General features: G+C 33.0%; 1 protein-coding gene across 3 annotated transcripts in view; it reads left to right on the top strand.

Annotated features, from left to right (window-relative positions):
* The window catches only part of NOL10 (nucleolar protein 10), a 156,498-nt gene that overhangs the window by 20,476 nt on the left and 120,026 nt on the right, over window positions 1-15,996 (top strand). For all 3 annotated transcript variants that reach the window (XM_077153179.1, XM_077153181.1, XM_077153180.1), the window contains 6 exons: window positions 292-428; window positions 1,599-1,664; window positions 3,483-3,543; window positions 7,792-7,877; window positions 12,406-12,484; window positions 14,767-14,916. In XM_077153179.1, coding sequence (XP_077009294.1) covers window positions 292-428; window positions 1,599-1,664; window positions 3,483-3,543; window positions 7,792-7,877; window positions 12,406-12,484; window positions 14,767-14,916 — 579 coding nt within the window. The remainder of the gene's footprint in view (window positions 1-291; window positions 429-1,598; window positions 1,665-3,482; window positions 3,544-7,791; window positions 7,878-12,405; window positions 12,485-14,766; window positions 14,917-15,996) is intronic.

Raw genomic sequence — 15,996 nt, 5'->3', positions numbered from 1 at the left:
AATTCTCGCCTGCCATGCAGGAGATCCAGATTTGATTCCCAGAGCCTGCCCATGCCAACAAGAAAACAATAGAGAGGCAGATTGTGTGTGTGTGTGTGGGGGGGGAGGAGTGGTAAGGGTAGGGTGGGGGGATGGATTTAAGGAGAAAAAGAAGGCAGGTGAGAGAGAGCAGGTTTTTTTATTTTATTTTTTTGTTTTGTTTATTTTTGCTTTGCCTTGTTTAGTGATAGTGATGAAACAGATGCTTTACCTGGAAACCTGAGCCAACTAATTTTCTTGTCTCATTTTCAGATTGTCTTCTTACATAATGATAGATATATTGAATTTCATTCACAACAAGGCTTTTATTACAAAACCAGAATACCAAAGTTTGGGAGAGATTTCTCGTACCACTACCCATCCTGTGACTTGTACTTTGTTGGTGCAAGGTATTGGATCTCATCACTCTGTTTTCTTCTTTCGACTTCCCTAAAACAATTTGTTTCTTAAACATCTTTCACATTTTGTTTATTTCAATAGGTTACTTTAAAAAAATAATTCAAAGTGACACATGGTTATTGTAAAAACCTTGAAAGTAAGGGATAAGCAAAAACAAAACAAACCTATTGCCTCCATATTGGTGCATTTTATAAGTGGGGTCATAACATACTGTTTTAACACCTCGTTTGACTTAATAAGATATGTCGTTTTTAGTGTTAAAAATACCTTCCGTAGTTACATATCCCAACAGTTAAAACAGGAAGTATGGTGGGAAATAGTCAAGCCTGTTTAACATAGTCTTTTTACCTTAATTTATTAAACACTATGTTTAGATTTTTTTTTTTAATTTCCCAGATTTCTGTTTATTTTCCAGTACTTCTAGCTTCTGCTTTATGTTTGTTTCAACATCAGTGACCAGTTTGTGATTAAGGCTGTTTGTGGTTCATGTGCTCTGATTAAGAGAAACTGGGTGGAGGAGTTTAAACAAGAGTATGTTCCCTGTCTTTAGTTGACTAAACGAGTATGGCTCCGAAGTGACTGGCTCATTTAAAATTTTATCTTTGATTTTTATTGGCTTGGTACTAAAAGTCTAGACACAGAGACATGGATAACTAATAGGGTAATGTTGTTTTGGAGTTAGTTTCTTAATTATATTGCTTGGAGTATTTTTAAACTTTTATTCTTAAATGCTACCTTTTTATGATTATAAAAAATACATACTCACTTCAGAAAATTGGGAAAAATGGAGAAAAGAATAAAAAAGAAAAGATAATCACCCATAATTATAGAACTTAGAAAAACCCTAATTAGTATTTTATTGTTTTTCCTTCTAGTCATTTCTTATATGAATCTTGCTTTTTTACTTGCTATTATAATGAACATTCTCTGGGTTATTTTGTGAATAGCATTCTATTCTGATTTCATAATATTTCCTTGGCACATGAATGATTTAAATCAGTTTTATAGATTCACAAACTGATTGTTTTAGGTTTAGAATATATTTTTATCAGTTTTATAAAGGGATTCAATGCTTTATAAGTGATATATTCCTAAAAATAATATTTACTTACAGAAAAGCCATTGTAGTTTACCAGAGTTTTATCTTTGTTGCTTTGTAGCTCTGAGGTTTACAGATTAAACCTAGAACAAGGACGGTACCTGAATCCTCTACAAACTGATGCTGCGTGAGTATTTTTAGTAATACTGCCATATTTATTTTGGCCAGGAGATGGAGACAGATGCTCAGATTCTTAGGAAATAACATATTAATGTTAGCAAAGAACATTTAAGCCACCTAGTTAAAAAGAGTACCACTAAGTTTTCTCTGAAACAAAAATTCACTGATGATCTTGTGATTTCTTTCAAATTTTAATTTAAAGAAGTTCTAAAATACACTAATAACTTCAGAAACGTACCTTAAAAACCTAAGCTACTTTTTTTTTTGGTAGTGCTCTTAAAGTTTTCATTAATGGCTTTGCTTTTTGGTATTTTTTTCTTGTGGAGAAATTTTGAATTAACTTTGAGTGCTGCTTTTTAATTTTAATTTTTATTTTGCTAACTGACGTTTAAGGTTTTTCCAGTTTTTCTTTTATTATATATTCTATACTTTTGAATGTGATATAATATAATTAATAGAGTGAAAGCACTTAGTATATGCCAGTCATTTTTTTTAACATTTTTTTTATTGTGAAGAATAACATATATACAAAAAAAAGATTTTTTTTTTTCATGGGCAGGCTCTAGGAATTGAACCTGGGTCTCTGGCATGGCAGGCAAGAATTCTGCCACTGAGCCACCCATCATACTGCCCTCTGAGTACATTTTAAACAAGTAGTTATACAACAGATTTTAAAGTTTGGTATGAGTTACAATTCCATGAGTTTTCCTTTTCTCTTCTAGCTGTTCCAAGACACTGGACACCAAAAGAAATAGCAATATATTGATTCAGCAGTCATATTAATTTATTAAATCCTATCTTCTCTACTATACTCTTCCTTCTCTTTTTTCTTTTTTGTGAAAAGTAACATATATACAAAAAAACAATAAATTTCAAAGTACATCACAACAATTAGTTGTAGAACACAACAGATTAGTTGTAGAAATGTGTTTACAATTCCACAATTTTAGGTTTTTATTTCTAGGTGCTCTAAGGTACTGGAGACTAAAAGAGATGTCAATATACTGATTCAACACTCATACTCATTTGTTAAACCCAACCTTCTCTGTATCACTCCATCATCACCATTAATTTTTATGCCAGTCATTTTTTAGTCATTTTACATCTACTAACTCATTTTAATCTCACAGTAAATTTTTATGATAGGTACTGTTATCATGCCCATTTTATAAATAGAGCTGCTGAAGCTCAGAGAGATTAAGTAGATTGCACAAGATCGCATAGCTAGATAAGTAGTAGAACTTGGTTACTTCTTATCTATGAATATGAGGAACTTTATTGGATTTTCCTTTTCACTTTGTGAGGGTATCTTCTGTACTCTGGAGTCTATGCTGAGCGTTTTACAGTTCTTTTCACATAACCCTCAAAGCAACCCAATGAGGTAGGCAAAATATCCATTTAACAGAGGAGGAAATGGAGGTTTGAATCAATGTATTCAACTCAGGCTAGTCTCAGGATTATCATAGTCATAGTCAATACCCTTTTAGGAATGCTTCCTTGCCTAGGAAGAGAATTGAGAAAATGGAATAAACCTTTATTCTCATGGCCATAGGATAGTGTTTGCTTCATGTGGCCAGCAGAGTATCACCCTGGAGACCAGAAGCTCTGGTGTCTGAGAATCAAACATTTGACTCTTTTATGCCTTGGTGTTCACCATTTGCAGATGAGTGAGAGCGGGTCTGCATATGTTGCCTCCCACCAAAGTTGGGCTGACTGTTTATTTAGAAGGTTTACTGACTACTGTTCTACCCCTATTACTGAATAGTGTTCTCCCCCTAATGTACATGCTAACTAATACTTTTCCTTTGTTGCATTACTGTTTTAGGGAGAATAATGTTTGTGATATAAATCCTGTGCATGGCTTGTTTGCCACAGGAACAATAGAGGTAGGTACACGTTGACTTTAGTTTTTAAAAAAATATTTGTTTTACATTCAATAATTATGTTTAGAGTTTTCGTTAAAGACAGTGTTACTTGGTTCTTTAGAGCAGGTGCTAAATAGGTGACAGCCACTGGTTTGCCTTTTGTATGGAATATTTGCCTTTCCATAGGAAGACACAGCTGCAGACTGTGCCCCATCATGCCTCTGATTTGGCGTAAATACACGGATCATTGGAAATTAGTTGGAGAGGTCTAAGTGGCTGAGCACAGCTTACCATTGCTGCTGGATTGCTGCTGACTCAAGGGGAGCAGTGCAGACAGTGGCTTTTCATGGGTGGCAGTACACCATGCAGTTCCAGCTATCTCCTACCTATTGGTTAGTTTCATGATTGAATTAGTTATTCTCCCTGCGCCTTTGTTTCCTCATCTGTGGAACAGAGATGGTAATGTTTACTGTATTACTTTCCTAGGGTTGTCTTAATACATTACCACTAACTGGGTGACTTAAAGTAAAAGAAATTTATTCTCTAGCATTTTGGAGACTAGAAGTCCAAAATCAAAATGTTGGCAATGTTGTTTCCTTCTATAGGATCTGAACATAAAAATAAAAAAAAAAAATTTTATGTTGAGAGATTATGATTTGAAATGGAACACATGAAGCTTCTAGTGTTTGCTGATAGACTGACATTTCTTGGCTTGTAGGTGCATCCCTCTGATTTCTGCCTGTTCACATGGCCTCTTCCCTCTGTGTGTGTGTCTACCTCCAGATCTTTCTTTTATGAGGTCACCAGCCTTTGGATTTAGGGCCCACCTTAATCCAGTACAACCTCAATTTTACTAGATTGTGTCTGTAAAGACCTCATTTCCAAATAAGGTCACATTTACAGATACTAGGCTTTAGAACTTGAACATATCCTTTTAGGAGACACAATTCAGCCTTCTACACTTATCTTGCCCACTTTATAGAGATATTGTTGAGAATTATGTGAAATAACCTGTATGGAAACATTATAAACTCTAAGGGTGTATAGGATAGTAATTTATTTATACATCTATATTCAATAAATATTGAATTGAAAATACACAATGTTTTCCTTTTCGTATAACAGTACTTTTGATACAGTGTGCTTCATACTTGCCAAGAATTTTCCAGGTTGTTTTAATTACAGTAATGTAAAAACTCATAAAAAAAAGGGAAATATCTCAGAAGTATAAAATTAAAAAGTGTCCCCTTATACATTCCATTCATTAAATCCTATGCCCTAGAGGTACATGGTTTGAAATGTATCCCTTCATGATTTTTACTTTGTATATACAAGTGTGCACAATACATATATATGTATGCATAATACTTTTAAACTTTTTTTAAAAAAGAAATTATGTATTCCAGTTATTCTCCATCTTACTTTTCATTTTAATATAGTATATAATGAGAATCCTTATATATTGGTACTTATACTGCCAATCTAATTTCCTAAATTAATAGGTAGGTGTTCATTGTTTAAATGTATTATATAGTTTATTAAACCAATTCCATTTGGATGGAATGTAGATTCCTTTACTCAAATTATTTTTATGTTAAGAGATTATGATTTGATAGGCAGGCCACGGTGGCTCAGCAGGTAGGGTTCTTGCCTGCCATGCCGAATACCCAGGTTTGATTCCTAGTGCCTGCCCATGAAAAAAAAAAAGAGAGAAATTGTGATTTGAGGGCAGGTTGCAGTGGCTCAGCAGGCAGAGTTCTTGCCTGCTGTGCTGGAGATCCGGGTTTGATTCCCAGTGCCTGCCCATGCAAAAACAAACAGAGATTATGATTTGAAATGGGACACACGAAGTTAATATAACAGAAATATGTAAAACTATGTTGAGTATGTTACAACACTTTTATGCCTAAATTAGGCCAATGAAGTATTCTCTTGGTAATTATTTTGCTTGAGATTACTGAGAGGAAGTTGCTATAAGAAAACAGTTTTTAAATAGAGTCCTTAGTATAATCTAGGCTAGATATCAGGAAACATGCTCTATAAGAGATTTTGTGTATTAAAATGGGCTACCGTTTCATCAGCTGTTTTAAAGACTAGCACTGAGATGTTTTGGGGAGAGGTAGATAGTACTCCCCATAGACTGGGCTTCCTGAAATTCCTATGTTATTGAAAGCTTGAAAATTGATGTGCCTTATCAGACTAGAGTCAGAAGTTTATTTTTACAATAATTCTAGCATTATGCATTAGATTTTGCTGTCTTTTCTAACAGTATTGCTAAATAGGATAGGATATAAGTGTTTGCATTTTGTGCGTTTTTGAAGTGTGTAAGAAAGGAGGCTTTAGCAGTAGAAATATTCAAATTTAGGTTATTGAAAACTAGTATGTTAAAAAATAACTTTTTTATGGTTTTAAAGTCTGTAAACTTCTGTTAAAATATTAAATAATTTTAAAATCTTTATATATGTTATGTTTATTTCACCATTATAAAATCAAAGAATACAGAGGAATACACAGTGAGAAGTATAGTTTCCTTCTCCTCTAATCCTGTTCCCTTAGGTGAAGTCTGTTAATAGTTTGCTCTGTGTCCTTTCAGAGGTTTTTCTGTTTGTATCAGTATTTTTTTTATGAGACATATGGGATTTTTAATAAATTACTTTTTTACTTTATAGATTGTGAACATTTTTATAGAATATGTATATCTATGTCATCATTTTTAATGACTACCTAGTGTTCTGTTAAATGAATATACCACAGTTACACCCTTGTTCTGTTGTTGGCAGTTCTTATTTTTTAACTTCATTTTTTCCCACCTTTTCTTCTTTAATTCACTGTCAAAAAAGTTGAATATGCAGTTCAATAATCACTTACATATATTTGCACGTTTGCTTTCTCTCTTTCTTTATAAATATAAACCTATATACATATGTATTTTGGAAAGGAACCATTTGGAAATAAGTTGCAGTTATTATGACATTTCAGCTAAATACTTTGTATTTTCTAAAATGCAAGGACTTTCTCCTGTCAAATCACAGTACCATTAATATCCCTAAGAAACTTAACATGAATATAATATTACATATTATATGTGTAACATTTAAATGTTTAAACTTTCCGAGTTATTCTAAAAATGTCCTTGAAACCATTATAGCTGTTCTTTCTCACATCCCACTTCTCCATTCTAAGATCCAATCAAGAATCTCTATTGCATATATTTTTGGGAGGGGGTGTTGCATGGTCCATGAATCAAACCCAGGTCTCCTGCATGAGAGGCGGGTATTCTAACCACTGAACTAACTACCTATATACCTTCACTATTGCATTTAAAAAAAAAAATTTATTTAAGTAAGCAAGCAATATACTTAGAACCACCAAAAAGGGATATCTTAGCTTATCCATACGCATATTTGAATAAAGTAACCAAATAATCATTGCAAAACCCGTATTTGCACAGTAAGTTGCATAAACCAATTTAAAATTAGGCATCAAGGAAAAAAATCTACAAATTCAGATAGCAATTTCTTAAATTCTAAATATTAAACACTAACTTAAATACTATTTAATCAGCTGTCAAAATTGTGAATGTTCTCAAAATACCCATCCATTGCATTTTTTAAAACTTTTTTATTGTATAATAGAACATATATACAAAGCAAAGAAATAAAAAAGCAATAGTTTCCAAAGCACTCTTCAACAAGTATTTACAGGACAGATCCCAGAGTTTGTCATGGGCTGCTATATGATCTCAGATTTTTCCTTCTAGCTGCTCCAGAATATAGGAGGCTAGAAGGCATAAATATGTTTTTATCACAACCAACTTCTTTTTTCGTTTTTGTGAAAAATAACATATATACAAAAAAACAATAAATTTCAAAGTGCAGCACCACAGTTAGTTGTAGAACGTGTTTCAAAGTTTGACATGGCTTACAATTCCCCAATTTTAGGTGTTTACTTCTAGCTGCTCTAAGATACTGGAAACTAGAAGAGATAGCGATTGAATGATTCAGCGATCATATTCATTTGTTAAATTATCCATTGCATTTTGTATCTTTTTTTCTTAGCTAGTTTTTTTTTCTTTTACTATAAATGAAATTCAGCTTATGGTAAAACATTTAAACAATACTGAAAGGATATAAGGTAAAAAGTTAAATTTTTATTCTCGATGAGTTAAATTTTTAATTCTCCATGAGTTGTGTTGTTATTAATTTTTTTTGTATCTAAATTTTTTCTAATGGCATCTAGTATTGAAATAATTGCTTTTTGTTTGTTTAGGGGCGAGTGGAGTGCTGGGACCCAAGAATTCGAAATAGAGTTGGCCTGTTAGACTGTGCATTAAGTAGTGTCACAGCAGATTCAGAGTAAGTACAGATTAATTTATACCTGAAACATTCATCAGCTTCAGATTTAAGCAAATGTATCAATATTAGAATAAAACAAATTCCTAAAGCCCAAAACTCTTAAAACTTATGTCTTAGGTTGTAGTTTTGATTGTTGTACTTAAAATTCCTTTCCTGTAAAAGCTAAGTGGGTAAACCAGATAAAATTCCTTTCTACAGGACTATATAGAATGCTTTATTTCTTTAGATGCAGTAGAATTTTGTTAAAACAAGAATACTGTTGAAATTTATATTTCCAGTTCTATAGGATCTAGTAACAGAATCAGGAGTCTGTCTTCTTGATAACCAAGAAAAAAGATGTTCTTTGGATTCTAAGGTAGAGAGAAGTAGGCATTTTCAATGTTTTCATTCCTATTTTCCTAATTCCTAGGTTTAAAACAATTAGAAAAGTAACACACACTTGGGGGAAAAAAAAGGACCTCTAAAACAAAGCATGGGATTGAATTAAGTAAAATGTCCCTTGTCCTTTTCCCATTCAACAGAAGTGGTTATTGTTTCAGTTTGGTATATATCCTTTGAGATATTTTTCTAAGCTCATATTAACACATCTGCAGGCATATTAGTTAAGTCCTTGACTTGAGATTATTTGCTGTAATCAGTTTAGGAATGTGTTTTTTGTGGGCTCATGATATTCATAGTAATGTGGTTTTACTAATATATACTGTTTTCAGTGGATCTGACATTTAACTATAGTAGTTTTATATGAAAGATGGTTGGGTACAGTGAGGCTATGATCTCTAAATTACTATGAAACTTTGCATGATTTGTACATTTCTAGGTGAGAGAATCTATAGTTTTCTTTTTTAAAAAAGCCTGTTTAGGTAAAGAGCCTAGAAAAAATTTGAGTCACTTTTCAAGAGTTAGGAAGAAGACATCTCTGTGCTTATATATATTTTTCCCCATCTAAGTTAAGAATGGATGAATGTTTTTTCATCTTTTAATTATGGTATTTAAACTAAGTATAGGAAATACTTTTCTTTATATTACTGAATTTTATTAAAGTACTGCTAACAAACAAACTTCATTAATCGCTGTGTAGAGGATAGTATAAACAACTTTAAATTGGAAAATTCACACATTCTACATTTGTTAATAGAATTAACCAGTGGAAAACATGTATCATTATTTCATCATCCGGGCATGAAAGAAAATGAATTAGCATGGTTATTTTCAGAAAGTAGAAAACTGGTTGTAAGGAAAAAGTACTCACTACCTAGGAAGCAGAGAGGTTTTTTTTTCTCACTCTTAAACATTAATTTGTTTTGAATTGGAGCAAACAGACTTGAATTCTAGAATAAGCTTTGTCATTAATTGTATCATTTAAGAAAACAGGCCAGCAGGAGTTATTTGTAATATATCTTAAGGCTATTTCCTTCTTTTCTTTTTCTTTTTTTTTTTTTCTGGAGAAGCTGCAAGTTTACAGAACAACCATGCTTAAAAGACAGAATTCCCATATACCACCCTATTATTTATACCTTACATTGGTGTGGAACATTTGTTACAGTTGATATAGGCACATTTTAATAATTGTACTGCTGACTATAGTCCATGGTTTACCTTATAGGGTTCGTTGTTTGTGTTCTGAAATTCTATGGATTTTTTTGGTAATTCTTATTTTAGTACCATATATACAACCTAATATTTCTCTTTATAACCCGTTTTGAAATATATAATTCAGTGCTGTTAATTATGTTCATTGTTGTGCTACCACCGCCATTACCCATTATCAAAACTTTTCCATTATCCCAAATAGAAACTTTAACTCTATTTCTATTTTAAATTTAATGGCTATGATAAAAATAACATTGTAGAAAATTTAAGGAAGAGATGTGAGAAAATAATCTTGACTGGAGTTTTTAAAAACATAAGAATATTTATTTTGCATGTTTTTTTTTAAGGGTAATATTGATTCACAGCATTTTTTTTGTGACTTCTTTTGTCCTTGGTGGTGGGGTACTTTTCAGCTGTCATTTTGAAGATTAAGTGTTGATCCTTTGTTGATTTTTAAAATTAGGAATAATTTTATTAGTTTTCAAAAATGATTTATAATACTGTATAAAAATGTTAAGCCATTTCAAAATACAAAAAAGAAAGTAAAAATCAACCTCTATCTATGCACAATTAAAAATTACAATTTTTGAGACACCAAACCCCTATTGGTATATTAATGTTTTTCACCTTTTTAGATCCATTTATAGTTATATGATTATTTCTTGAGGGAAAGTTTCTAGAAATTGAATTCCTTGGTTAAAGAGTATGCATGTTTTAAAAGGCTTTTGGTACATATCACTAAATTGCCTTACAGAAGACTTACATCAGTTTAAACTTCTACCAACATGTATTGGGTGGGTATTTTCCCACTCTTTTTAGTCTAACATGGCAATGTTATTAGTATTAAAATGTTAGAAAGAACCTCAATGTCAAGCAAAAGGATATTGATCAGTGAAACGTGGTAGAAATGATAGGTATCAGATGATACTTTTTATTTGCCAGGAACTGTTCTGAGTTCTTTATTTACTGTTTTAGTTTGTTAATGCTGGCAGAAATGCAATATACTAGAAATGGGTTGACTTTTATAAAAGGAATTTATTAAGTTACAAGTTTATAGTGTCAAGGCACCCAGAGAAAGATACCTTGACTTAAGAAAGGCCGATGGCCTCTGAACACCTTGGTCAGCTGGGAATGCATGGGGCTGGGTGTGCCAGTCCTAGCTTCTGGTTTCAAACAGCTTCCCTAGGGGTGTTGTCTTTTTGCATCTCCAAGCATTTCTCTTTGTGTCTAGGACTCTGATAAGTGGATTAAGACCCACTTTAATAGGGTGGAGACACATCTCCATGGATGTCACTTAATCAAAAGGTCCCACCCTAAGCACTAGGTCTGCCCCTACAAGATTAGACTAGGAAACAAAACACAGCTTTTCTGGGGTGCACAACAACCTCAAACTAGCACACTTACATTAATTTATTTATCCCTTTTTGTAGGTCCTATTACTGTATTTATTTTACAGATGAAACATCTACTAATGGTATAATACTATATATGGCCTTTAAGAATTATGTTCCAGAAGCATGTTTACTATCAGGGAGAGTTGTTCTAAATATACTGGTAGGTGAAAAAGCCAATTATACATTTACCTATGGAGTTTTAGCAAATTTTTATAAGAATGAATGTGTATGTATTGGCATAGGAAAAATTCTGGAAGTGTACCAAAATGTTAACAGTTTTTCTTGGTAATTCAGCACTGGGTGATATTATTATTGTTTTATGTTTAGCTTTAATTTTTTCTACACAAACATAAGCTGTCACCACTGTTATTTAACAAAGTTTTGGAAGATTGAACCAATATAAGAAAGAGAAATTCATATAAATATTGGAAAAGAGAAGACAGGTGTCTTCAATCATTTTCTGCTGAATATAAGGTTGTCTGCCTGAGAAACCCAGTATAATCAACTGAAAAAGTGTAAGAACTAATATGATAGTTAAGTAAGTCATGTAGTTACAAAATATATGTATTTATCAGCAACAACCAGTTAGTAAAATACAATAGAAAAAAGTTCTCATTTCTAGCAACAGTAATTTAAAAATACAGAGTGATAAGTTTATGTAAAGAAAATAGCAAAATTTTATTAAGAAACATATTTTGTTTGAGTAGGTGGAGAAAATAACATGTCATTGTACTGGGAAATGATTCTGAAGTTCATTTTGAAGAGTAAGTGATCCAAATTGATGTGGATATGAGGCTTCAAGGTTCCAAACAGATGTTTCAGTGTAATTACTGGCTGAGGCTTTAGGTGGCATAAGAGACTTGTGATGCTGAACAGTCAACAGATTGGACTGTTGGGCTTGGTTCCTGGGCATAACAGGACTCTTTCTTGTCTGCCTCTGACTTAAGCTAGCACCCCTTCTGCCATAAATTATTGCTTTGGTGCTGATGTTCTTGGTTAGTAAGTGAGAAGCACATTCTAAAATCTTTGGTACTTAGAGATTCTAAGGTCCTCATTTGGTGTCTAGGCTTTTAATTAGCTGGATATGGCTAATTTTAAAATGGGAATGGGTATACCCATGCCCGAGTATAAAATTGATTCTTTCTAGGTAAAAAATTGTCTGTTTCTGTAAATAACTTAATCTGATTTAATTACAATGGAAGATATTGTCACACTGCTTCTTTTCCTTTGGTTTTACATTTTTCAGACTTTTTTTGGTTAGTAGCTACTTTGAGAATATTAAGATTTTTTCAAGAAGAAAATGTACAAATTTTTTAAAAAATTTATTTTTACTGATAAATCTTCAGATTTTTAAAGGTAGATTATGTTTGCATGTAAAGTTTATTTTTTATTTTAATTATGAAGGTTTGGATTCAGTACCTTTTAAACAGAAGGCTAGAAATCTGATTTTCCGTATAGATTTGAAGTGGGGATCAATCATGAATTTGCTACTTGGAAGGAGGTTTGGTTACATTTACATGGAGCATGAATATTTTGCCTTTCAGGATAAACAGTTTACCAACCATCTCAGCTTTGAAATTTAACGGCGCCCTGACGATGGCTGTTGGAACATCCACAGGGCAGGTAAATATGTTTGAGTTGGAGACTTCACACTGAGTTAGTATTTCAGGGAGTACATATGCTGTGGGAATTATCCTACACAGTCTGCTCACTGTGGGTTCTAGAAATGGGGATTACTGTTTTGACTGAAGTAGAGAGGGTATTCTAGTATGTTGATTTCTAATACCTTGAGAAATTTTGATTTTGGTCCTAGTAGTTAGTGTAAGAGACTTTAGAACTAGAGCTACAGTGGAGTAGGACTCAGTTGTTCTCCTGGTAGTAGTTTGGTACATTTTCAAGAGTTTATGTACCATTGGAATTCTGCCAAACACCTAATTTTGGAGATTCGTAATGTGTTTGAATACACATTGGAGGCTCCGAAAATTCCTATAGACAAGAAATGTATTTAAAAAGTATTTCCAAAATCTGCTTACCCAAGGAAGCTTTTTCACATAGACCCGTTAATCACATCCCATCCAATGAGTGGTCAGCAGAACACACCTTAGAAAATGCTGAACTGAGGAGTAGAAATGAAATAAACAGCTGCAGAGAATTAATCTGGGTTATTCTTTCTTCTTCTGTCCTTCCCTTCCTTTTCCTTTTTTTACATTTAATTAAATATTTATTTAGTTAGGTTTTTTCCCCCTTTTTGAATAAAAAATTTTTGGTCACATATATTTCTGGAAATCCCTGAAAAGATGGTAGACCATATGTGTTTGTCTGTATTTCCTAATGGCTATTATAGACCAGCTGGAGACTCTGCAACCAGGCAAATTCCTTGAGAAAATAGAGTCCAAGAAGGTAACTGCTATAACAGAATTTACCATTTCCCTTTTTACTCTGACCCTTCTCTGTCCTTTCTTTCTTATTGGAGGACTGGCAGAAATAGGCGAATTTGTCTGTGGGTGGCTTCTGTTCTAATACAGGATGGAATAGATTAGTTTCTACAGTCCAAAGGTTTCTACCCAAGGCTCAGATTCTTTTCATCCCAATAGTAGTAGAAAAAAACATTTCAACATTTAGAATGCATAGATACTGAAGGAACAAAAGCAGTTTCTTTTTATTTTATGGAAAAGAACCTGTTAATTCTTTTGGATAAGTTCTATCATACATGCATTTAGCTTCATGCTGACTTTAGGAACTTACCCAGTAGGAATTGGACTGCACATGGTAAAGAGTCATAAGAGTTGGGCCACAATTAAAAATACCAATTTGGAAAGGTATAAGGTAGTTCTTCTCTATAACTTTTCAAAGAGTAATATGTATTTAAGTATGATTAAATAAGATATTAAAATTCAGCACTTCATTTTGTGTTTTGCCTTGTAATGTTGTCTTATGTATTTTTTTTATCAGAGAAGTTGTAGATTTATAGAAAAATCTTAACGTGAAATAGAGTTCCCATTGCATATGTTATTTCATTTAATTATTGTAATTGCATGTCTGTTATTCATCCATCCATCCATCTATCCATCTCTCCCCTATCCTTCTGCATACCAGGGTATCAGAATAAAATAAACCCAGCATTGACAGCAAGCAAAAGTGGTAAAATTCTCTATCTACCTCCTATTTGTAGTTAAGACATTGAGAGTTATCTAAAGGAAGTCTGATTTAAATGTACGTTTCTGTCAGTAGTACCTGTCCTGGCTTCCACTAAGTGCCAGCTCCATCAGCGATGTCACGGCAGAGCCTATACATTTGTAAACTTTTCCTACCCCCGAAAGGGGCTAAGACCCTGCTTCCAGTAGATTTATTCCCTCCATCATTATGAATCAAGCGGAGACCTGCCTTCTGGGAAGGTCCTAACTTCTTCAGAGCCCCAAGGGGCCTTAACAATTGGAGTCAGAAAAGAACTCAAAGACTCACTGCCACCTTCTGTCTTGAATCTGCTGGGACTCTCACCAGTGTGCTTGCCCTTGATGGCAGTCCCTGTGGCAGTCCCTGTGGCAATGCGTAGGGCATAAGAGGCTCTCAGTTTATGTTTCTTGAACTAAAGAACGAAACAAATCCTTAGGGACTTTCCTTTTGTTCCATTCTTAGTATAGCATAGTAGTTCTCAAATTTGGTGTGCCTAAGAATGACAGGTATAACGCCTAATACTTAAGTTAATTTAAGAGCATTTTCTAGGGTAATTTTGTTGACTGGCTTTAGAATCCTAGCACCCTGAACCAAGGACATTTGTTGTGTTCATAAAAAGGTAATGAAACAAAAGGCAATCATTATTCTAAGTTTTAAATGTTTCTTTTTAAGATGAAGTGTTTGGTTTTTTTAAACAAAAGTAACTTAGGTATTTCTTTTTCTTCTTTTAGGTTTTATTATATGATCTTCGATCTGATAAGCCACTGCTAGTTAAGGATCACCAGTATGGTCTACCTATTAAGTCAGTTCATTTTCAGGATTCATTAGATTTAATTTTGTCTGCAGACTCTCGAATTATCAAAATGTGGAATAAGAACTCAGTATGTATTTTTTGTTGAAATTTCTTTTTGCATATTTTGCTCCTTTTCTTTCCATTGCTTTGTTTTAATTATGTGGGTTCTTAACAAAGATACTGTGTGTCTATTTGGAAGCTAATAGGAAGTCAGTTACATCAGAAAATTGAGGGATATACATGATTCCTTGACTTTTAAGCACTTGACTCAGTAATACAGTTGTAATACAAATTTTACGTAGAAAGTTGTGAAAGTGGTATCTGGCATAGATTCAGATATTGAGATATACACCATTATTGATTTCTATGCACTTATCTTGACCTAGTAAGTTAGTTGCAACCTAAATTTCACCCTAAAGTGTATGAAACTTGTATATTGCAAGTGTCAGAATGTGAGTGATCACATGATTGTTTGACTTCTATGCACATATCTTTACTCAGTAATACAGTTACAAAACTATTTTATGTGAAATTATTATCTTGCTTAGTTTGGAAAAGTGAGTGATATACATGAGTCATTGAGTTCCATGTACTTATCTTGGCTCATTAATAAAGTTATACGCAACTTTCACCCAGAAAGTATCCAAATGATATCTTGCATAGTGTCAGAAAGTGAGTGATATACATATTCCATTGAATTCTGTGCACTAATCTTGATTTAGTTACACAATTATAATCAGTGTTACCTAGAAAATTGCAAACTGATTATCAATTGCAAACTGATGCATAGTTTTGGAAATGAAGTATCATAAATTACTCATTGATTTCTGTGCACATACTGACTCAACAACAACACTGTGGTCTCCCAGCTTTCACCTATGAAGCTGTGAAACAGGTATCTTGTATACGTTCAGAAACTGAGTTGTATGTAAGGTCATTGACTGCTATGCACTTATAGTGACTCAGTAACACAATGGCCAAACAACTTTCCCTGAGAAAACTTTAAGATTAGTATACACCGTAGTTCCTGAAACTTAATGATATAGAAGATTAATTGACTTCCATGTACTTTTTTTGACTCAGTAATACAGTTTCAACAAAATTTCACCAGAAAGCTGTGAAACTGGTATTTTCATAGTGTCTCAGACTGAGCAATATACATGATGTA

Source organism: Tamandua tetradactyla, chromosome 3, assembly GCF_023851605.1.
Source record: "Tamandua tetradactyla isolate mTamTet1 chromosome 3, mTamTet1.pri, whole genome shotgun sequence".
Taxonomy (NCBI): domain Eukaryota; kingdom Metazoa; phylum Chordata; class Mammalia; order Pilosa; family Myrmecophagidae; genus Tamandua; species Tamandua tetradactyla.
The sequence above is the reverse complement of the archived record's forward strand: the minus strand, read 5'-3'. Positions and strand labels throughout refer to the sequence as shown.